Below are 25,037 nucleotides of genomic sequence, written 5' to 3' on the forward strand. Positions count from 1 at the left end.
AATGCTCATCGTGCAACAGGATAAAATAAGTCTTGGGGTACACCGTGCCCCGTTTTAAAAAAGCCCCAGCCGCCTTTTGCCATATACAGCACCATCTGTATGTTAACTCCTAAATGCTGTTCAAACTTTGCTACGTCACTGAGCATAACCTTTTTTTGATCTGACCACCCCAGTTTCTCATGTAACTTTCTTGCCTCTGCTAACAATTTTGCCTCCGTAGGTTTACGATCGGACATGATGGCCAAGAGCCTACCTGCAAAACACAGATTGGTACCGGTGTAAGTCAGGTCTACTAAACACGGTCTCTTTTTATGAATAATTTGACTACTAAGGATAGAATTTAAAACTCTACGAGTGCCCCCACCCCTGTTTTTTTACAACTGTCACAACGAGGTGCAATGTCCCATCGACATGCAACTCTCTATTGCTCTGTAGCAGATTTGAGGTCTGATTTAAGAAATCCTCAGCAGACAGCTCATCCCTAGTTCTTTTGACCAAAAACAAAGAGTTAGTTAAATTACGGTTCTCTAAACATAACTGAACATAATCATCAGGGCCTACCCTACCATTAATGTCATCGAGCACTAACTGTATTCCCCGGTGTATGGCTTCAACAACCTGCTGAACTGAATTTATTTGCTCAAGACTGACAAAACGAAATTCCTCACAATACACCGACCCCCCAAATCTGGATAATTCACGTTGCCAACTTCTCACTCTCTCCATATACACCTCAGCATTTTCGGGGTTACGTGGGGATTCCTCTATGGGATCATTAGTGGCATCTTCTACATCAGATGCTATTTGAGAGTCAGACTCTGAGGCGCCTCCATGAGGGTCATTGGGAGTAGAACGGGACCCGTCTAGAGAGCCCTCCGGAGAATTTGCTAAACCAGAGTCTGATTCTGCCTCCCCATTTTCAGACAAGCCAGTTTGAGAGCCTCCAGTAGGGGGCATCTTTTTTTCCCCCCCTCATTACCTCTTTAGCCCTTTTTAAAATTTTTACAACAACCTGGGCCTGGAACTTTTTGGCAGCCATCTTTTTATCCCCCAAGCGCTGTCCCCCCTTTTGTTTACACATGAGCTGATGTGTACCCTGGATGGTGCCCCTTTTAGCCAGGCCCCTTTTCACGACTAGTCATGCCTGCTCAGAGCCACCCTTTCCAGCCCTCATGTCTTTCAGTATGGTTCTGAACAAAGCATCATATTTTTCCCATTTCTTTCTAGAATCCCGTTCTTTTAGACTCCCCGAGGATACAGCATCCATCACTTTTCTGAGGGAAGCATCAAACTCTTCCCAAATACTAGAGTATGGGGGAGCTGTGACGAGCTTTTGGTTTTGGGAGAATGGTTTGTTAGTTCTTGGTTTTTTATTCACAACCCCTAGAGCGCATGCTCCGGGTTTGTGAATGTGGGCATTTTCTCTTACAGTTTCCTCAGGGCTTGGTGTGGTGGTGGCCGATGAGGAACTAGAGTGCTGGTTGTGTGATTGCAATACCTCAGCATCGCAGAAGCTTTTAGTCCTTGGTTTTTTAAACGCAGCCCCTAGAGCGCATGCTCCGGGTTTGCTCACATTCAGAACCCATAGAGTGCATGCTCTGGGTTTGTGAACGTGGGTGTTTTCGCTCACAGTTTCCTCAGGGCTTGGTGTGGTGGTGGCCGCTGAGGAACTGGAGTTGTGGTGGCATGGTTGTTTTTTACCAGAGTCTTTTGTTTTGTCCTTGGGTTTGACGTATATGATGTTTGGACCGCGCGGATGCTTCAGCTGCACTCTTGTGCTGTTTTGCATTGTTAAAGGTCTCAAAGCAGATTCCTGGTTCTTTAGCAGTTCTGGAGGAGGTGTCCTTGTAGCTCTGACTGCAGCATTGTCAGAAAAGTTGCCCAGGCCTATGAGGGGGAAAAACAACAACATTTTACAAAACTGAACTTTACCATCTCTCTCACCCACACCCATGTATTTACTTAAAATACAAAACCTCATAGAACAATAAGCAAAACAATAAGCAAAATATATTTACAGGGCTTCATCTATCCATCAGTCACTGATGCTGGTGAATTTTCCTTTTCAGCTGTCTCTTTCCTTTTTCTTTTCAGCTTGTTTTCCCTCTGGTCTAAGGATCTCATGTTTTGACTGTACTGTGGAGCAAACAACAACATTATTATAAAACACATGAAACCGTCTTGTAAACTTATATATATATATATATATATATATATATATATATATATATATATATATTTCATTAGGGTGTTTTTCTATATATATATATATTTTTTTTCATTTCATTAGGGTGTTTTTCTATATATATATATATTTTTTTCATTTCATTAGGGTGTTTTTCTATTTAAAAAGTCATAGCTTTACAATAAAATAATCCATTTCGGGCTGTACAACAAACACAGGTTTTTAAATACATCTCATTTTGCAGAATAAAAACCAAAACTGCTTTTAAAATCAATTTTGCAAAGAAACCCTTGTTAGTTTGAAACACACATACCACCAGTTTAAAACCCACAGTTTGCAACCAAATACTTTTCAATAAACCCACATGCATTTAAAAGCCACATGGTTGTTCTGTCCCCCAGCCATGTGTGTTTGGGGCCTTTGGTTTAGTTAGTAGCATTCCCCCCTCCCCAAGTGTCTCAAACCCCATTTTAAAAACCCATCACATTATGCACAGTAAAAAACCCTGTTAGTTTGAAACAAACCAAGTACTTTTAAAAAAACCTATGCCTTGCACAGCCCCCCCCTCTCTCTCTCTCTCTCACACACACACACACACAAAACAGCAGCTTTATAAAACACACCAAACCAAGTTTGCAGCCATATACTTTTCAAAAACCGACATGTATTTAAAAGCCAGTTGCAAAAAAAAAAAAAAAGTTACCTTTCACTATGGGATAAAGTGTTGCAGGCACATGCTTGTTCTGTTCCCCCTCATGTGTGTTTGGGCCTTCAGGTTCAAAAACAAGCAAAAATGTTAGTTAGTATTACCAACAAATCCCTATACAGCCTGTGTAATAATTTTTTTTTAATTCAACAGTATTAAGCACAACTATAGTTAAAATGGTTTTTACCTTGGCCTCGTGGTGAAATGCAGTTTAAAGTTACTGGTTCCATGCTAAACAGATCACACTGCAATAAACATAGGCACCATTATTTACTAAGATAGCATGGGCAAAGCGTGGCATTATATAATATATAGTTTCAGAGTTAAAGACAGCAAGTCTTACCTCTTTTTGCAGTCCAGCAGCTATCCAAGAAAGTTTTCTGTTGAAAAGGACAAGCTCCAGCATACCTGAGGTTTTTATACCCTCTTAGCCCATTGTTTCAAACAGACTTCAACACAGTTGCTAACAGGTTAATTTAATCACCCCTCCCATAGCATTCCCTTTTGTGATCTGGGGTAGTGAAACCATGTTGTCTGCACAATAGGGCTTTTGCCCCCCCTTTAAGTTAAAATACATTTGTGGCTTTCTTACAATATTAAACAGCACCCATTTCCAAGTGGGGGGCCCTTTGCAGATATCAATGAATGTCTTGGGGCTTGGTTGTTTTTTAAACGTTTCTTTCATGCTTAAAGTTTGGGGGCTGGGGTTGTTTCATAGAAAGAATGACCCATAGCATTCAACCAACTCCTGGGCCATATTTAAACTGTCCAATAGCGTTCCACCAACTGCTGTACTTCCTCCTGGACAACCTCTCCTTCACTGAGATCTGCTACATCTCTTCCACCATGCCCAAGATGCTGTGGAATCTCCTTTCTGGAGACAAGGCCATTTCTTTCACTGGCTGCCTCTTACAGATGTATTTCTTTGTTGCCCTGGGGGGCACTGAGTGTGTCCTCCTCTCGGCCACTGTTTATGACTGTTATGCTGCCATCTGCCACCCACTGCGCTACATCATCCTCATGAGGAGATGCGTGTATGCCTGGCTTCTGGGGGCCTTGTGGTTCATTGGCCACCTGAATTCTGTCATCAATACTGCCATGGTCTTCTCCCAGAGCTTCTGTGGCACCGTCGAGATCCACCACTTCTTCTGTAACATCCCACCCCTGCTCCAGCTCTCCTGCTCCGATACTTCCCTGAGCCAGCTGGTGACCTTCTCTGTCTCAGGATGTGTCATCATCCTCCCCTTCTGCCTGACCCTGCTCTCCTACCTCCTCATCCTCTCCTCCATCCTGAAGGCAAGATCAAAGCTTTCTCTACCTACTCTTCCCACTTCACCATGATCAGCAACTTCTATGGCACCATCATCTTCACCTACATGCGCCCCTCAGCCAGCCACTCACCAGCAAGACCCGCTGGTCTCTGTGTTGTATGGCATTGTCACCCCCATGCTCAACCCTTTCATCTACAGCTTCAGGAACAAAGAGGTGCAAGGGGCTCTCTAGAGAGCCCTTGTCAGGAGCAGGGAGCAGAAGGGATGAAGCAGGAATGGGTCTGATTCCAACAAGGACAGAGCACAGGCCTGGCACTGCAGAAACTGGGGTTCAAGTCCTAGCTCCATCCCAAGCTGATTTTGATTAGTCAGTTTTTCAATTGACTTCAGTGGGGCTATACCAGTTTACACCAGCTGCGAATCTGGTCCATTGACCCTAATGAAGAGATGTCATCTTATTCCAGCTGTGGATATGGCTCATTGACTCCAATGAAGCAATACTTGATTTACACTAGCTGGGAATTTGGCCTTTTCTGTGACTCAGTTTCCCACCTACATAATATAATGTGAAAATCATTAATTTCTCCCACTCTGTATTTATATATCAAGCTCTTCAGATTGGTGTCTATCTCTTCATGTCTGAACAGTAAATAGCACAATAGAGCCATGGTTTAGGTTTGGTCCCTAAGTGCTAATGAAACACAAATAAAATGACTTTTTCCATTTAGCCTAAGTGAATTAGGCACCTGTGTTCAGTAGATAGTTGACTTCTAACTCCCCTCACTCCTTTGACACTCCTAGCCATAATAAAACATAATCATTCTCCATTTTCTTGCAAGTTTGTATCATCATTTACAATGCTCCAAAGGAATGTGTCCGGCTCCCAAACAAGAGTTTTCCATTCACTGTGGAATCCTGTGTTAAGAGATAACACTCAATTTTGCATCATAGACACCAGATTAGTTTTTCTTTCTGTAATTCCTGTTTTATCTTCAAATTCTCTTTCTATTAATAAACCTATGAATCTGCACTTATGCAAGTAAACCCAAAGAGGTCAGCCCATGGAAATTGATTCTTATATTTACAAAATACCCTTTCTTGTAATTGTATTTACATGTTGCCATTAAAAGTGCTGAGACTTTTCAGTTTGAAAAAGAGATGACTAAGGGGGGGATAGGATAGAAGTCTACAAAATCAAGACTGGTGTGGAGAAAGTAAAAGGGAAGTTATTTATGCCTTCTCATTACACAAGAACTAGGGGTCACCAAATGAAATTAATAGGTAGCAGGTTTAAAACAAACAAAAGGAAGTATTTCTTCACACAACACACAGTCAACCTGTGGAACTCTTTGCCAGAGGATGTTGTAAAGTCCAAGACTATAACTGGGTTAAAAAAAGAACTAGGTAAGTTCGTGGAGGATAGGTCCATCAATGGCTATTAGCTTTGCCAGAAGCTGGGAACGGGCAACAGGGGATGGATCACTTGCTGATTACCTGTTCTGTTCATTCCCATGGGGGCACCTGGCATTGGCCACTGTCGGAAGACAAGATACAGGCTAGATAGACCATTGGTCTGACCAGTATGGTCATTCTTATGTTCTTATGTTAAAACCCAAAAAGGAGTAATACAACTGAATCCAGGGTCTGTGTAAATAGACTTGGAGATTCGTAGATTCAGGGTAGAAGGGATCATTAGATCATCTAGTGTCACCTTCTTTATAACACAGGGCATTATATTCCACCCAGTTGCCACTGTATTGAGCCCAATAACTTGTGTTTGATTAAAGGCTATCTTCCAGAAAGGTCTGTAGTTTGGTTCTGAAGAAACCAAGAGATGGAGAATCCGCCACTTCCCTTGGCACTTTGTTCAAATGGTTAATCACCCTCACTATTAAAAAATTGTGCCTGATTTCTAATTCGAATTAATCACATTTTAACTTCCAGCCGTTAGTTCCTGGTCTGCCTTTTTCCATTAAATTAAAGAGTCCTTAGGTACCCAGTGAAGGTACTCATACACTGTGATCACATCACCTCTCAGTCTTCTTTTTAATTCAAAGAGAATGAGCACTTTCTCCAGTCCTCAGGTCAGTTTTAGGGTTCTCTTCTGCACTCCCTCTAGTTTCCTTTCATTAGTTTTGATTTTCATAGAATCCTAGAAATGCAGGGCTGCAAGGACTCGATAAATCATCAAATCCAGTCCCTGCTCTAAGACAAGACCAAGACCAAATCTAAACCATCCCTGACAGGTGTTTGTTCAACCTGTTCTTAAAAACCTCCAACAATGATGTGACAGGTTGGATCACAGAACCCCCCTGGGAGCTGCCAACTGATGTGCCAAGACTATTTCTGCTCCTGCTTTCCTGCCGCGGCAGCTTAGGGCTCCAGCACCCTGCCTGGTTTGAGCCAGACTCGCTAGCCTGCTGCAAACCCAGACCCAGGTCTGAATCACGTCCCCTAACAGCTGCAGGCTTACCTGAAAACAGCTTACAGAAGTGTTCTTGTCTTTAACACTCAGGCCTGGTCTACACTACGAGTTTAGGTCGACTTTAGCCGCGTTAAATCGAATTAAGCCTTGACACGTTCACACGACGAAGCCCTTTCTTTCGACTTAAAGGGCCCTTTAAACCGGTTTCTTTACACCACCTCCGATGAGGGGATTAGTGATAAAATCGGCCTTAGGGGGTCAGAATTGGGTTAGTGTGGACGGAATTCGACGTTATTGGCCTCCGGGAGCTATCCCACAGTGCTTCATTGTGACCGCTCTGGACAGCACTCTCAACTCAGATGCACTGGCCAGGTAGACAGGAAAAGCCCCGCGAACGTTTGAATTTCATTTCCTGTTTGCTCAGCGTGGAGAGCACAGGTGACCACGCAGAGCTCATCAGCACAGGTAACCGTGATGGAGTCCCAGGATCGCAAAAGAGCTCCAGCATGGACAGAACGGGAGGTTCGGGATCTGCTCGCCATATGGGGAGATGAATCAGTGCTGGCCGAACTCCGAAGCAGTAAACGAAATGGCAAAATATTAGAAAAGGTCTCCAAGGCCATGAAGGACAGAGGCCATAACAGGGACACACAGCAGTGCCGCGTGAAAATTAAGGAGCTAAGGCAAGCCTACCACAAAGCCAGAGAGGCAAACGGAAGGTACGGGGCTGAGCCGCAAACATGCCGCTTCTACGCGGAGCTGCATGCCATTCTAGGGGGTGCAGCCACCACTACCCCAACTGTGTGCTATGAGTCCCTCACTGGAGAAAGACACAGGGAAGCGGGTTCTGGGGACGAGGAAGATGAGCATGAAGATAATGTAAATAGCTCACAGCAGCAAGGAAGCGGAGAAACCAGTTTCCCCAACAGCCAGGATATGTTTATCACCCTGGACCTGGAACCAGTAACCCCCGAACTCACCCAAGACCCTGAGGGCACACAGGGGACCTCTGGTGAGTGTACCTTTGTAAATATTACACATGGTTTAAAAGCAAGCATGTTTAATGATTAATGATTAATTTGCCCTGGCAATCGCGGCCAGTACAGCTACTGGAAAAGTCTGTTAACGTGTATGGGGATGGAGCTGAAATCCTCCAGGGACATCTCCAGAAAGCTCTCCTTCATGTACTCCCAAAGCCTTTGCAAAAGGTTTCTGGGGAGGGCTGCCTTATCCCGTCCGCCATGGTAGGACACTTTACCACGCCAGGCCAGTAGCACGTAGTCTGGAATCATTGCATAACAAAGCATGGCAGCGTATGGTCCCGGTGTTTGCTGGCATGCAGACAACATCCATTCCTTATCGCTCTTTGTTATCCTCAGGAGAGTGATATCATTCACGGTCACCTGGTTGAAATGGGGCAATTTTATTAAGGGGACATTCAGAGGTGCCCCTTCGTGCTCTGCTGAACAGAAATATTCCCTGCTGTTAGCCACGCGGTGGGGGGAGGGGTGAAGTGATCATCCCAGAGAATTGGGTGGGGGGGAGGGGAATTAGTTGGGTTTGTGCTGCATTTTAACCCTGAAACCGCAGCCCCTCCTTTTACATTGCAAACCCATTTTAAATGGCCAACCCAACGGGTCCTTGGTATGGTTAATGATAGCAGTACTCTTTGAAACCATCCCCACATGTTAAGAAGGTTAAAAAAGCCAAAAGACTGTGTCTTACCATGGCTGCCTGCAAGCTGAAATCTGTGACCTGGCACTGCGTGAGTGATCTCTCACACCAAACAGGCAGGCCCTCCATATAAGAGGAAAAATGCGACCTTGTAATGAAAGCACATCTGCTGTGTAATGTGAACAGCAAAATGTAACATGAAAGAGTGTACCCATTGTTCTCTAAAATGTATCTTTTTTAACCACCTCTCCCTTCTCATCCACCAGCTGCAAATGTCTCTCCTTCGCAGAGGCTAGTGAATATTCGAAAACGTAAGCGAAGGACACGTGACGAAATGTTTACAGAACTACAGACTGCCTCCCACACTGACAGAGCACAGCAGAATGTGTGGAGGCAGTCAATGACTGATTATCGAAAAGCCCAATATGAGCGAGAGGAGAGGTGGCGGGCTGAATCGCGGGCTGAGGAGGAGAGGTGGCGGGCTGAATCGCGAGAGGAAAAGAGGAAGTTGCGGGCTGAAGATGAGAGGTGGCGTCAGCTTGCACACAGAAAGCAAGAGTCCATGCTCCGTCTGCTGGAGCATCAAACTGATATGCTACAGCATATGGTTGAGCTGCAGGAAAGGCAGCAGGAGCACAGACCGCCGCTACAGCCCCTGTGTAACCAACAGCCCTCCTCCTCAATGCTACAGCGTATGGTTGAGCTGCAGGAAAGGCAGCAGGAGCACAGACCGCCGCTACAGCCCCTGTGTAACCAACAACCCTCCTCCCCAATGCTACAGCGTATGGTTGAGCTGCAGGAAAGCCAGCAGGAGCAGAGACCGCCGCTACAGCCCCTGTGTAACCAACAGCCATCCTCCCCAAGTCCCATTGCCTCCTCACCCAGACGCCCAAGAACACGGTGGGGGGGCCTTCGGCCACCCACTCACTCCACCCTAGATGATTTCCATAGCAATAAGTTTTAAAGTTTTAAATTGGAGTGTGTCCTTTTCCTTCCCTCCTCCCCCACCCATCCCGGGCTACCTTTCCAATTATCCCCCTAGTTGTGTGATGAATTAATAAAGAATGCATGAATGTGAAGTAACAATGACTTTATTGCCTCTGCAACTGGTGCTTGAAGGGGGGAGGGTAGGGGAGGGTGGGGTGGTTGGTTTACAGGGAAGTAGAGTTAACCGGGTGGGGGGGGGAGGGGCGGAGGGTTCATCAAGGAGAAACAAACAGAAGTTTCACTCCGTAGCCTGGCCAGTCACAAAACTGGTTTTCAAAGCTTCTCTGATGCGCACAGCGCCATGCTTTGCTGCTCTAACCGCCCTGGTGTCTGGCTGCGCGTAATCAGCAGCCAGGCGATTTGCCTCTACCTCCCACCCCACCATAAATGTCTCCCCCTTACTCTCACAGATATTGTGGAGTGCACAGCAAGCAGCAATAACAATGGGGATATTCTTTTCGCTAAGGTCTGAGCGAGTCAGTAAGCTGCGCCAGCGCGCTTTTAAACGCCCAAATGCACATTCCACCACCATTCGGCACTTGCTCAGCCTGTAGTTGAACAGGTCCTGACTACTGTCCAGGCTGCCTGTGTACGGCTTCATGAGCCATGGCATTAAGGGGTAGGCTGGGTCCCCAAGGATCACGATAGGCATTTCAACATCCCCAACGGTTATTTTCTGGTCCGGGAAGAAAGTCCCTTCCTCCAGCTTTCTAAACAGAGCAGACTGCCTGAAGACGCGAGCATCATGTACCCTTCCCGGCCAGCCCACGTTGATGTCGGTGAAACGTCCCTTGTGATCCACCAGGGCTTGCAGCAGCATTGAAAAGTACCCCTTGCGGTTTATGTACTCGGTGGCTTGGTGCTCCGGTGCCAAGATAGGGATATGGGTTCCGACTATCGCCCCACCACAGTTTGGGAATCCTATTGCAGCAAAGCCATCCACTATGGCTTGCACGTTTCCCAGAGTCACTACCCTTGATATCACCAGGTCTTTCATTGCCCTGGCAACTTGGATCACAGCAGCCCCCACAGTAGATTTGCTCACTCCAAATTGATTCCCGACTGACCGTTAGCTGTCTGGCGTTGCAAGCTTCCACAGAGCTATCGCCACTCGCTTCTCCACTGTGAGGGCTGCTCTCATCCTGGTATTCTGGTGCTTCAGGGCAGGGGAAAGCGAGTCACAAAGTTCCATGAAAGTGCCCTTACACATGCGAAAGTTTCGCAGCCACTGGGAATCGTCCCACACCTGCAGCACGATGCGGTCCCACCAGTCTGTGCTTGTTTCCCGGGCCCAGAATCAGCGTTCCACAGCATGAACCTGCCCCATTAACACCATGATTTCCACATTGCTGGGGCCTGTGCCTTGTGAGAGGTCTAGGTCCATGTCCATTTCCTCATCACTCTCGTCGCCGCGCTGCAATCGCCTCCTCCTCCTCCTCGCCTTTTCCTGGTTTTGCTTTGGCATGTCCTGGCTCTGCATATACTCCAGGACAATGCGCGTGGTGTTCATAGTGCTCATAATTGCCGCAGTGATCTGAGCTGGCTCCATGATCCCAGTGCTAGCTATGGCGTCTGTTCTGAAAAAAGGCGCGAAAGTAGTATCTGACGGACCAGGGGAAGGAGGGAGGGAGGGAGGGAGGGGCGAGTGACGACATGGCGTACAGGTACAGGGAATTAAAATCGAGAAAGGTGGCTTTGCATCAGGGAGAAACACAAACAACTGTCACAGAGAATGCCCCCCCCCCCAAAGATTGAACTCAAAAGCCTGGGTTTAGCAGGAGGGAGGGGGGAAGCAAATGAATACAGAATAAATCTATTTTATACATCTTAAGACGACGGTGCAGCATGACTGATAGCCCTTGGCATTTTCTGGGTGCTTGGCAGCAAATACTGGGCGCTTGGCAGTTAGCCTTCAGGTCTATTGCACCATCTGATACCCACTGCAGTATGACAACGATGGATACCAGTCGTAATATACTATCTACTGCCCAAAAGGCAAGGGGTTGCTGCTGTGTAGCAATCTAGCCCCACGTCTGCCAGCCCCATGTCTGCCAGCACCCAGATTGCCCTCGGCCTCTTCTGGGTGCTTAGCAGACAATACTGGGCACTTGGCAGAAAATAGCATACTACGACTCTGCTAACGTGCGATGAGCCAACAGGGCGCGTGGCAGAAAATGGCATACTACGACTGATAACCATCATTGTCTGCCCAGGTGCCCATGATCAACAGCCACTGCTGTCCGATGAGGACGGTTACCAGTCGTAATAAACCATCTACTGCCAAAAGGCAAGGGGGCTGGTGCAATGCAGCCCCACGGCTGCCAGCCCCACGGCTGCCGGCACCCAGATCGCCAATGAAGGCTACCAGTCATGCTGCACCGTCTACCGCCAAAAGGCAGTTAGCTGCTGCTGCTGTGTAGCAATGCAGTCCCACGTCTGCCGGCACCTAGATGACATATGGTGACGGTGAGCTGAGCTGAGCGGGCTCCATGCTTGCCGTGGTATGTTGTCTGCACAGGTAATCCAGGTAAAAAGGCGCGAATCTATTGTCTGCCGTTGCTGTGACGGAGGGGGAGGGGCCTGACGACATGTACCCAGAACCTCCCGCGGCACTGTTTTGCATCATCCGGGCATTGGGATCTCAACCCAGAATTCCAATGGGCGGCGGAGACTGCGGGAACTGTGGGATAGCTACCCATAGTGCAATGCGCCGGAAGCTGACGCTAGCCTTGGTACTGTGGACACGGTCCGCCGAACTAATGCTCTTAGAGCATTTTATGTGGGGACACACACAATCGGCTGTATACAACCGATTTCTATAAAACCGGCTTCTATTTATTCGACCTAATTTCGTAGTGTAGACATACCCTCAGATGCCCAATTCCCAATGGGGTCTAAACCCAAATAAATGCATTTTACCCTGTATAAATGAGTTAATTAATAAGTAAAAAGTGATTTTATTAAATAAAGAAAGTAGGATTTAAGTGGTTCCAAGTAGTAACAGACAGAACAAAGTAAGTCACCAAGCAAAATAAAATAAAACACGCAAATCTATGTATAATCAAACTGAATACAGATAAGCTCCTCCCCAGTTCCAGAGTGCTCCCTTTTACAGACTAATCTCCTTTTAGCCTGGGTCCAGCAATCACTCACCCCCCTTGCAGTCACTGTCCTTTGTTCCAGTTTCTTTCAGGTATCCTGGGAGATGGAGAGGCTCTCTCTTTAGCCAGCTGAAGACCAAATGGAGGGGTCTCCCACAGGCTTAAATAGACTTTCTCTTGTGGATAGAGACCCCCTCCTCTCTCCTATGCAAAGTCCAGCTCCAAGATGGAGTTCTGGAATCACCTGGGCAAGTCACATGTCCATGCATGACTCACAGTTTCTTACCAGGTAGCAGCCATGGGTCACATGCTACCTTGAACGTCCTCAAGTAGACTTCCTATGTGATTGGAGCATTCCAAGATTCATTGTACTTTAAGTGTTTCTTGATTAGGTACTTAATTTCAACATTCCTTTCTCCAGGAACTGACCAAATGCTCTACTAAGAATATTTAGAAATCAAGCCAGTACACAGCCAATATTCATAACTTCAAATACAAAAATGATACATGCATACAGATAGGATTAATAGATTCAGTAGATCATAACTTCTACATAGATATGTTACATGGCATATGTAACATGGCATATATAGCATAGCACATATTCAAGTTATGTCATATATATTCATAAGCATATTTCCATAAAGCATTATGGGGACAGAGTCACAGATGGAGATTTCCACAAGCTCCCTTAACTATCATTATAGTTAGAAGGGTTTTTTTTTTTCTAAAATATCTCACCTACATCTCTCTTTCTGCCAATTAAGCCCATTACTTCTTGTCCTACCTTCAGTGGACATGGAGAACAATTGATCCCCATCCTCTTCATAATAGCTGTTAACATATTTGAGGAGTGTTATCCGGTCCCTACTCAGTCTTCAGACAGGACTCTAGATGAGGCTTCACCAGTGCCAAGTAGAGAGTGACAACTACCTCCTTTGTCTTACACACGGCACTCCTGTTAATACACCCCCAAATGACATTAGTTTCTTTTGTAACTGAATCACATTGCTGACTTATATTCAATTTGTGATTTACAGATCCATGTCAGCAGTACTACCACCTAGCCAGTTATTCCCCATTTTGTAGCTGTACATTCGATTTTCCCTTCCTAAGTGAAGTACTTTGTGCTAATATTTATTGAATTTCATCTAGCTGATTTCAGACCAATTCTCCAATTTGTAAAGGTCACTTTGAATTATAATCCTGTCTTCCAAAGTGCTGGTGACTCCTCCCAGCTTGGTGCCACCTGCAAATTTTATAAGCATATTCTTCACTACATTATCCAAGTCATTAATGAAAATATTGAATAGTACCAGACACAGGATTGACCCCTGTGGAACCCCACCAAGTACGCCCTCCTAGTGTAACTGCAAACCATTGATAACTACTCTTTGAGTACAGTCTTTCAAACAGTTGTGAATTCATCTTATAGTAAGTTCATGTGGACCATATTTCCCTTTTTCGTTATGAGAATGTCATGTGGGACTGTATTAAAAGCCTTACTAAAATCAACCCTGTCAAAGAAGGAAATTAGTTTGGTTTGGCGTGATTTGTTCTTGAGAAATGTATATTGGCTATTCTTTATAACCCTATTATCCTCTAGGTGCTTACAGCCTGATGATTTAATAATTTGTTCTAGTATACAGGTATCAAAATTAGGCTGACTAGTTTATAATTCCAGGGGTCCTCTTTGTTTCCCTTTTTAAATATAGGTACTTTATTTATATTTTTATGCATATAAATAATAATATAATATATATTGATATATTAAACATAATATATTGTTAAATACAGTATATAAATATATTAACAATATATTGTATATTAATATATTTATTTATATACATTCTCTAGTGCTTTGGGACCTCACCTGTCCTCCATGACTTCTCAAAATTAATCGCTAACAGTGCTGAGATTGCTTCAGCTAGTTCCCTAAGTACCCTAGGATGAAGTTCATCAGGCCCTGCCGATTTGAATACATCTAACTTATCTAAATATTCTTTATCCTGTTCTTTCTCTATTTTGTTTTGTTTTCCTTACCCCTGGTCGTTAATATTAATTGTATTGAGTATCTGGTCACCCCTAACCTTTTTAGTGAAGACTGAAGCAAAATAGGCATTAAATATCTCAGTCTTCTTGCTGTCATCAGTTACTCTCTCTCCTTCCCTGACAAGAGTAGGACCTAAGCTTTCCTTCATCTTTCTCTTGCTCCTAATGCATTTAAAAACCTCTTCTTAATGATTTATGTCCCTTGCTGGGTGTAACTCATTTTGTGCTTTAGACTTTCTGCTTCTTGTCCCTACATGCTTGTGCTATTCTTTTGTACTCATCCTTAGCAATTTGTCCATGTTTCCCACCTTTTGATTTCACTGAATGTCCTCTTGAATGTGTGTTGATTGATGGGAAGTCCATTGTCTATGTTTGGGTTGTTTTTCATTTATGGGCTAAGCACCCAGGCTAGGCGAGTACTTACAGATGCATTTAAGAACGTGAAGGAAGAAATAAATAAATAAACCCCACAAACTGACTAATGAAAATAATAAATGACATGCAAAAAGCCATGTGGAAGCTAAATTGGGTTCTTGATTACAGGTTTTCATGAAAAAAAATATGAAAAGTTAGCCACCAACTCTCTCTGTGTCCCCCCGTCCACCCCAAACACAGAAAATAAGACCAAAATGTTGGGAAAATTTCCTTTTTAGAAAAAATGCCCGTTCCAGATACAAAATTTTAATCAGTTCATTAAAGGGCAAAGTTATTGAGAGCAATGCTGCAGGATCAGGGCCCATAGCCTCAGTTCAGAGACATAGAGATGTGTTGGATACATACAAGATTAAGGGAATGAAGTCCCAAATAGCCTTCAATGTCTTGCTCCTGAAGTTGTAGATTTCAGTGTGTTGGGCCAGAGGTCACAGGACTAGAAGGGGCCTCCTGGGTCATTGAGTCCTGTCGCCGCTATCACAGACCATCCTGCCATATCATTCCATCCATACATTTGCTCCTTCGTCAGTCGATCCACCATTAGCTTCTCACTCCACTACAACTTCAGGGATGACTTGAAGTCCCACAACTTAACACAGCTTTGAATGATTTCAACTCTCAGTGGTTTCAGCTGTTAGTGGGGGACTCTCACTACTAGTGCACACTGGGCAGTCTCTTTCACCAGAGACACTGTCCCAAAGCAGCTCTAATGCTTAGACCTGGTTATAAGTGATTTCAGCTCTATTGATCTGCAGCAAAAGACTCTCAATGAAATCTTAATCAGCTCTGTCATTAAATAGTGGAGAGTAAAATGGCATTTAAGACATTTAATGACAGGGCCCACACCACCAAGTACAAACACCTGTCTGAACCCTCTCTCATCACTACTAGGCTTTGGCATACCTATCCTCTGCTTAGAAAGCTCAGTTCAGTTGAGGGTGAAGCCCTCAATCAGGACATGCCAAACACAGTTCTGCTGCCCGTGAGTCACACAACAGGGATAATAACCCTTTATTACTCCTGCACCCAATGACAAAGTGACTTGGAATCCAAAAGTGATCATTTGGGCAAAGTGATCATGCTGCTCACCTAGGCAGAGTGGGTGTGTCCAAGCAAACAAGGTTGGCTTCTGCAGTCTTCCTCCCCAGCTCATCACTAGATGTCAGGAACAGTCAACATGGATTCACCAAGAGCAAGTCATGCCTGAACAACCTGATTGCCTTCTATAATGAGATAACTGGCTCTGTGGGTATGGGGAAAGCGGTGGATGTGATATATCTTGACTTTAGCAAAGCTTTTGATACAGTCTCCCACAGTATTCTTGCCAACAGGTTAAAGAAGTATGGACTGGATGAATGGACTATAACGTGGATAGAAAGCTGGCTAGATTGTCAGGGTCATTGGGCAGTGATCAATGGCGCGATGTCTAGTTGGCAGCCGGTATCAAGTGGACTGCCCCAGGTCGGTCCTGGGGCTGGTTTTGTTCAACATCTTCATTAATGATCTGGAACAGGGGTTCTCAAACTGGGGGTTGGGACCCCTCAGGGGGTCACGAGGTTATTACATGGGGGGTCACGAGCTGTCAACCTTCACCCCAAACCCCACTTTGCCTCCAGCATTTATAATAGTGTTAAATATATAAAAAGGGTTTTTAATTTATAAGCAGGGGGTCGTACTCAGAGGCTTGCTACGTGAAAGGGGTCACCAGTACAAAAGTTTGAGAACCACTGATCTGGATGATGGGATGGATTACACCCTCAGCAAATTCGCAGATGACACTAAACTGGGAGGAGTGGTAGATACGCTGGAGGGTAGGGATAGGATACAGAGTGACCTAGACAAATTGGAGGATTGGGCCAAAAGAAATCTGATGAGGTTCAACAAGGACAAGTGCAGAGTTCTGCACTTAGAACGGAAGAATCCCATGCACCGCTACAGGCTGGGGACCGACTGGCTATGCAGCAGTTCTGCAGAAAAGAACCTGGCTATTACAGTAGATGAGAAGCTGGATATAAGTCAGCAGTGTGCCCTTGTTGCGAAGAAGGCTAATGTCATATTGGGCTGTATTAGTAGGAGCATGCCAGCAGATCGAGGGAAGTGATTATTCCCCTCTATTCGGCACTCGTGAGGCCACACCTGGAGTATTGCATCCAGTTTTGGTCCCCCCACTACAGAAGAGATGTGGACAAACTGGAGAGAGTCCAGCAGAGGGCAATGAAAATGATTAGGGGGCTGGGGCACATGACTTATGAGGAGAGGCTGAGAGAACTGGCCTTATTTAGTCTGCAGAAGAGAAGAGTAAGGGGGGGTTTGATAGCAGCCTTCAATTACCTGAAAGGGAGATCAAAAGAGGATGGAGCTAGGCTGTTCTCAATAGTGGCAGATGACAGAACAAGACACAATGATCTCAAGTTGCAGTGGGGGAGGTATAGGTTGGCTATTAGGAAACACTATTTCACTAGGTGGGTGGTGAAGGACTGGAATGTGTTACCTAGGGAGGTGGTGGAATCTCCATCCTTAGAGGTTTTTAAGGCCCGGCTTGACAAAGCCTGGCTGGGATGATTTAGTTGGTGTTGGTCCTGCTTTGAGCAGGGGATTGGACTAGATGACCTCCTGAGGTCTCTTCTCACCCTAATATTCTATGATTCTATGTCAATGGAGAGCTCATTCAGTGCCTGCTTATGCATTTATCATGTATGGACATTTCTCCACAGCTCTAAATGCAACTGTCATGGAGAAAAATCAGAATCGGTGTAGAGCAGCCCATGAGAAGATGGATTGTCCAGGCAAGTACATGGGAGACCCGGATTCAACTCCTAAGACACTTTTGCAAAAATTAGCAGTTGACAAATGGAAAAACAAACAAACAAGAAAAAAAGAAAAATTTAAAAGTCAAATAAAAGTTACATGTAATTTATTCTATCATATTAAAGAAATACTGAAATATCTATTTTCAGTTGGGGAAAAAAACAGATAATTGTGGGTGTGTAGGGAGGAACAGAAGAAGATATTAGCAGAAGTTTGTGGTTTTGAAAAATGTTTATCCCCCTCCCCCCAGTCAGGATCCATCATTGTGGATTTGATTCCCCTCCACACAGGATCCATGTTGTATAAGGACTCCCCGAGACCTTGTTGAGTTAGCTCACTGGTGAGTGACTCTTTTCTCCTTTGCAGACCCAATGGGCCCCAGTTGGATGATCCCAGGAAATTGGTCTCTTGCAGCAATCACTGAGGTTGTTCTTCTTGGTTTCTTCAGCCTCCGCCAGCAGCAGCTGCCCCTCTTCCTCCTCTACCTCATTGTGTACACGTTGACACTTCTGGGGAATAGCTTGGTTAGTCTCATGATTTGTGTGAACCGCCGCCTGCACATGCCCATGTACTGCTTCCTCAGCTACCTCTCACTGGAGATGCTCATCACCACCACCATCACACCCAAGATGCTCAGCATTCTCCTTGAAAATGTTACCAAGACTAAGACAGAAGCCAAGTGTAACCAGTAGAGCAAATCTGTCTGAGTCTTGCATGAGCCAATCACTCATGGAGAGGAGGGAGCTGTTCTGAGTTAACCAATACAACACCTGCCTGAGTCTGCAGAGTCTGCAGAGAGCCTGAACCAGTCACAAAGATAACTCCATAAGGCTGAGGCACAGGCTGCTGCTCCAAGACTGCTCTTGCCATCAGTAGACAGATGGGGCAATTCTGGGCGATACAGCCCATTTTTTTATAGATGTGGCACTATTTCTCCCCACTCTTCCTGGAGTGCCTCTGAGGTGGCCTCCCTCTTGCTGGAGTAGGTCCTTCCTCTGGGTGGGAGTCTCGGACTGGACCTTTTCCTGGTCTCTGATCCCTCATCATCCTGTTACATAATCTAGGGGCCCCAGACCCCAGTTCTTCTTTTAAGAACCTGATTGATTTTCAGTGTCCTGAAGACAAAGGGTCTGGTCTGTGCTCACATTGCTAACCAATTGGTTGGTATATTATTCTCAAGCCTCCCCAGGAAAGGGGGTGAAGGGGCTTGGGGGGATATTTTGGGGGAATAGGGATTCCAAGTGACCCTTCCCTGAATTTTTGTGTAAATCACTTGGTGGTGGCAGCAATATTGCCCAAGGACAAGGAAAGAAATGTGTGCCTTGGGGAAGTTTTTAACCTAAGCTGGTAGAATATAAGTTTAGGGGCTCTTTCACGTGGGTCCCCACATCTGTACCCCAGCATTCAGAGTGGGGGGGGGAACCCTGACAGAGGTTCTAAGTAACGAGTATCAGAAATACTGGAACAAACATGAAACTAGGCATCATGGAACAGATACTCAGGTCACGTGAATTGGAATAGCTCCATAGCACTATCGAATTTACACCATCTGGGGATCTGGCCTCATTGACTAACTGTACCATGGCAGATCTACACAAGTTGGGGATTTGGATTTGACCCCTGTGATAAATGAAGGGGGAGGGGAGCTCCCTTTTATGAACCCAGCCAGTCAGCTATAAAATCCCTCTTAGTAGCTGTTCTCTACATGGCATGGAATGGGGGGAGGGATAGCTCAGTGGTTTGAGCATTGGCCTGCTAAACCTAGGGTTGTGAGTTCAATCCTTGAGGGGGCCACTTAGGGATCTGGGGCAAAATTGGTACTTGGTCCTGCTAGTGAAGGCAGGGGACTGGACTCAATGACCTTTCAGGGTCCCTTCCAGTTCTATGAGATAGGTATATCTCCATATATTTATTTATTTACGTGCTTTACCTGTAAAGGGTTAAAAGTCTCACTGAGATGCATAGGTAAAAGGAAGTGAGTGGGCTTCTGGCCAAAAGAGCCAATGGGAAGGCTAGAACTTTTTAAAATTGAAACAAGACTCCCCTTTTGTCTGTCTATTGTTGTTCTCAGGGAGAGGCAGACTTTTGTCTCATCTTCAGTTCAGATTCAGAGGCAAAGAATATGGATTAGAAGGTGTGTAATGGACCATATCCCCAGCTGGGGAAAATCAGACATAGTTCCATTGGAGTTAATGAGGCCAGATGTCCTGCTGGTCAAAACTGACATAGCTCCATGGCAGTCTTGGGGTCAGATTCTCAGCTAATGTAAATCAAAGTAGTGCCAATGAAATCAAAGGGGCAAATATCCACATGGGGTAAACAGCCCTAACTACTCGGAACTCAATGGAACTGTATCAATTTACACCAATTTAGGAGGTTGCCTCTGGCTGCTTCTTAGTGACCAACATCAAACAGCCAGGGCAGCCTGAGCTGTGGGTTCCTCTGGTGGCTGCATCCCAAGAGCTGCTGATGTAACACAGGGGAAAAACATCTCTGCTCTCTCAGAGCTGATTATGTGGCGTTAATGAGGAAACCAGCTCTGGTGTCACTGGACTCCATTTCTGTGCTACAAATATATAGTTCATTCTGCAGTTTCCTTCACACACAGTTTGGGCCTCAGCCCTGCCTTGTTTTTAGCCACAGATCCATCCATGGTTGCTGCCATCGTGTGAGGGCAAGGGCAGATGCTGTTCCCCCATTGTAGGATTAGGGTTAGCTAGGGCAGGTGTCAGGGTGGTTTGCTCCAGAGCTGAGATCAGAGCTGGGCTCACAGCCCTGGAGTCCGGATTCAGCTATTTAGCACCAGGGCAGATGCATCCTGGGCTGTGACCTTGTCTTGAAGCCTGCAGAAGCCAGGATATGTTTCAGAGCTGGGAGTGACTTTCTGCCCCAATCCTATTTAGTCCTTCACCTCTCACCAAGCCTGCCTGAAGAAGGGAGCAGGGAGTGCCTGTCTCTGGAGTGGATCCCTGTCTGCAAGGAACCACAGAGAGACCCAGTAATGCAGGAAATATGATGAAGAGTCAGGGAAATGGATGTTGGATAATACAGAGATGGGGGCATTATTGACAGATCTATATATAGACAATGACTGACAAATCCTGACAGTGGACTGTCAAATGAACCACAGACTGGGAAACATTTCACAAAGACCAGCTTTGTAAGTTTGCAATTTCAGTTAAATATTTTTGGTATTATTATGTTGCAGAAATTTAATTCTAGAGCTACGAATTACAATTGAAACTCTTAAAGTCTTTTACTATCATTTAATCAAACATCTAGAGCTCTTCTTTTTTTTCTGCAGCAGAAAAAAATCAATTTTCATAGATATTGTGAAAACTAAACACTTTTTATTTTTGTTAACTGAGAACCAAACCATTGCTGGTAAAAAACTGTGTAAAACTGGAAAATTTTCACTGAAGTAATTGAATTTTTTTTCTTCCCAATACATATGTTATTTTTAAGGATAGGAGAGACTTCTTATGAAAATGTCTTCGGTTCAAATCCCAGTTTTCCTTTGAAATAATTTAAACCAAAAATATCTGAATATCCCAAATTGGAAATTTAGAATTAAGCCAGGGTGAGAACATTAATATTGTCCAATAACACCACTCTTCTGAACCTATTCACTCTATTGCAATCCCATTTACGGCTGTTTCAAAGGGATACTTGCAGGATGGTAAAACTGAGTAAATAGCATAAGCTGATACCCACAGGATATGCTATATACATGCAGGGACCTTTAAACTGAGGCACAGAGAGTTGAAGCCCCCAACCAAAGCCTGTCTCTGCCCAAGGACATAGAGGAGGGCAATGGGACTAGACCTCAGCTTTCCTACTCTAGCACCATATCCTCTCTCCCACACTGATGCCTGCTAAACAGAAATGCTCTTAACAGGTGGACAGAACAAACACATAGTAAGACACAGCCTATGCCCCAGAGAGTTTATAACTAAAGGAGACAAGGTAGAGAAAGGGAGGAAGGGGAAACAGAGGCTCAGGGAGGGGAAGTGACTGGCCCAAGGTCACACAGCAGGTCAGTGGCAGAATCAAGAATAGAAACCAAAGCTCCTGACAGCCACTGACCCGCACAGCACAGACATAAAGTCAGAGGGAAATGGCACAACATAGAATTAGCTGAGTGATGCTATTAGTCGCTCGTCACACAGAAATGAAATGCAGCTGGGATTTGATGCCATGAATCAATTTTGGAAGCAGGCAGCAGGCTGTCCGTGTGGTGTTGCAGTGGAATCCTTACAAATGCGCTGTCATATTGGATGCTTTGTGTGTCCATGCCATATTTCCCCGGAAAATGGAAATCAGGCAGCACTAGCTTTTTAGTATTTTAGCTTCATAACTAAGTTTGCAGCCTGCTGTCTGGAGCAATAGAGGAATTATCTTGTCTAGATAATTGAGGTTGGATGTGCTTTGCTTCATCCTTCATACTGTATTTTATCAAGCCACATCCTCAGCCAGATCTTCAGATGGTGCAAACTGATGCAGTTCCATTGACTTTAAGGGAGCCACACCAATTTACACATATGTGTTAACTTTCCACTCCTACTTAATGGCAATGGTGAGTGCTCAGCACAATTGACACTTTTATCGAGAGATATTTATCTGTAGCTCTAATCCTGACCATTGTCTTTCTCCTTCCTTCTGTAGCCATCACACAATGAACTGAGAAAGAAAATGTCCAACCAAACCACTGTGACCGAGTTCCTTCTCCAGGGATTCTCTGATGTTCGGGAGCTGCAGATTTTGCACTTTGTGGTGTTTCTGCTGATTTACCTAGCAGCCCTGATGGGGAATCTTCTCATCACTATGGTTGTAGCCCTGAACCACCACCTTCACACCCCCATGTACTTCTTCCTGGTGAATCTGTCCATCCTGGACCTTGGCTCCATCTTCGTCACCATCCCCAAGTCCATGGCCAATTCCTTCATGAACACCAAGGTGATTTCTTATCCTGGATGTGTCACCCAAGTCTTTCTCTTTTCCCTCTTCATTGCAGCTGATTTTGCCATACTCACGATCATGGCATATGACAGATATGTCGCTATCTGCCAACCACTGCATTATGAGAGAGTGATGAACAGGAGAGCTTGTGTCCAAATGGCAGCCAGTGCCTGGATTACTGGTATTGTCTACTCTGCCCTGCACACTGGGAACACCTTTAGGTTACCCTTCTGCCAGTCCAATGTCATCAACCAGTTCTTCTGTGAAATCCCCCAGATACTCAAGCTCACCTGCTCTGACTCGTACCTTAGTGAAGTTGGGCTTCTTGTCTTTAGTGTGTTTTTAAGTTTAAACTGCTTTCTTTTTATAATTGTGTCTTATGTTCAGATCTTCAAAACAGTGCTGAGAATCCCCTCTGAGCAGGGCCGGCGTAAAGCCTTCTCCACCTGCCTTCCTCACCTCATTGTGGTCTCTTTGTTACTTTGCACTGGCTTCTTTGAGTACATGAAACCCACCTCCAGCTCAGCATCAGGGCTGGATCTCATGGTGGCTCTTCTCTATTCTGTGGTGCCTCCAGTGATGAATCCGATCATCTACAGCATGAGGAACAAGGAGATCAAAGCTGCATTAAAGAAACTGATTGTGTGGAAGTTATTCACCAATAAAAAAATGTCCATCATTGATCCTTGGCTGTGATTTCATTCTGGGCTTCTTTATAGTAATAATCAATTGATGTCAAAGTTATTTCCTTGAGAAAATAAGGTGCAATCTGTTATGGTGTCATAAAATCTGTACTAACTCTGTGGAAGTCAAATGAGTAAGTTTAGGATTAAACCATGTACATAATATCAGAATCTATATGTCTATCCATAAATCTACATAGACACATATCTATCTGTCTTAGAGATTTATACTGCGACCATCACCATGCTATCTGAGCGTGCTTGTCATAACTATAAAGGGAAGGGTGGCAGCTCTCCGGTGTACAGTGCTATGGAATCCCTCCTGGCCAGAGACTCCAAATCCTTTTACCTGTAAAGGATTAAGAAGCTCGGGTAACCTGGCTGACACCTGACCCAAAGGACCAATAAGGGGACAAGATACTTTCAAATCTTGGGGGGGAGGGAAGGCTTTTGTTTGTGCTCTTTGTTTAAGGGGTTGTTCGCTCTTGGGACTGAGAGGGACCAGACATCAATCCAGGTTCTCCCCATCTTTCTAAACAAGTCTCTCATATTTCAAACTTGTAAGTAAAAAAACCAGGCAAGGCGTCTTAGTTTTACTTTGTTTTCTCAACTTGTAAATGTACCTTTTACCAGAGTGTTTATCTTTGTTTGCTGTACTTTGAAACTAAGAGAGAGGGGGGGTCCTTTGAGCTCTTTAAGTTTGATTACTCTGTAAGGTTATTTTCCATACTGATTTTATAGAGATGATTTTTACCTTTTTCTTTAATTAAAAGCCTTCTTTTTAAGAACCAGATTGATTTCTCCTTGTTTTAAGATCCAAGGGGGTTTGGATCTGTATTCACCAGGAGTTGGTGAAAGGAAGGAGGGGGGAAGGGTCAATTTCTCCTTGTTTAAGATCCAAGGAATTGGTGAGAGGATTCTAAAAGCTTCCCAGGGTAGGGAATGGTGGCAGCGGACCAGAACTAAGCTGGTAGTTAAGCTTAGAAGTAAAAGTTGCATGTCCAGTACAAGGGCTGGTCAGGAATGTGGACTTTTGCAGTCTATGACAATTATCCCATTCCCATGCTGCTAGGGGAAGACTTGGCCAACCATGTGACGCTAGCCAAGAGGGTGGGAATAGTCACCCGCAGCCAGGCTAAGCAAGATTTCACCCCCATCCCTGTTCCTGAGCCGTCCACCAGGGCCCCATCTGTGTTACCAGAGACCCAAACAAAGGTGGTGGAACCGGATCCCCTGCCAACGACTGCAACAGCCGTAGTGGATCCAATCCCAGAGACCCAGCCAAAGCCAGTCCCGGAACCGGAACTGGCAATGCAACCAGCAGCGGAACCATTGCCAGCACTGAGTCTAGTGCTTGCAAACCCGCCTACAACTCCAATGCCAGAGGGCACCAGCGAGCCTGAACTGGCAGAAGCAGCAGATAACCCTACCCAAGAGGCTCAGCCAGAGCCTGAGATGCCACATAGTACACCAGTGGACAGCGGTTCACAGTCAATGGAAACAGCCCCAGCACCTGCATCGCTTCCAGAGGGACCAAGCCCCAGTCCACAGTCCAAGGAGGAACTGATGTCTCCAGCATCAAGGGAACAGTTCCAGGCCGAGCAGGAACCAGATGACAGCCTTCAGAAAGGTTGGGCGGCGGCGCAGAGCACCCCACCGCCTCTCAGCTCTTCTAACCGATCCCGGTTTGTTGTAGAACAAGGACTTTTATACAAGGAGACTCTTTCTGGTGGGCACCAGGAAGACTGGCATCC

At 45.2% G+C, this 25,037-nt stretch overlaps 2 protein-coding genes across 2 annotated transcripts; both read left to right on the forward strand.

Moving 5' to 3' along the window:
• Window positions 1–3,614: 3,614 nt before the first annotated feature.
• LOC115271216 (olfactory receptor 6N1-like) lies at window positions 3,615–18,333 on the forward strand. The gene is made up of 3 exons (XM_029911730.1): window positions 3,615–4,187; window positions 5,950–5,965; window positions 18,008–18,333. Exons 1-3 carry the CDS (start codon window positions 3,615–3,617, stop codon window positions 18,331–18,333), a joined length of 915 nt encoding a protein of 304 aa, XP_029767590.1.
• A 4,000-nt stretch (window positions 18,334–22,333) lies between these two features.
• On the forward strand, window positions 22,334–23,296 carry LOC113406662 (olfactory receptor 14A16-like). Its single transcript, XM_026652466.1, has one exon. It carries the CDS (start codon window positions 22,334–22,336, stop codon window positions 23,294–23,296), a length of 963 nt encoding a protein of 320 aa, XP_026508251.1.
• The last annotated feature ends 1,741 nt before the right edge of the window (window positions 23,297–25,037 follow it).

Source organism: Terrapene carolina, unplaced genomic scaffold, assembly GCF_002925995.2.
Source record: "Terrapene carolina triunguis isolate 2854851 unplaced genomic scaffold, T_m_triunguis-2.0 Scaffold115, whole genome shotgun sequence".
Taxonomy (NCBI): domain Eukaryota; kingdom Metazoa; phylum Chordata; order Testudines; family Emydidae; genus Terrapene; species Terrapene triunguis.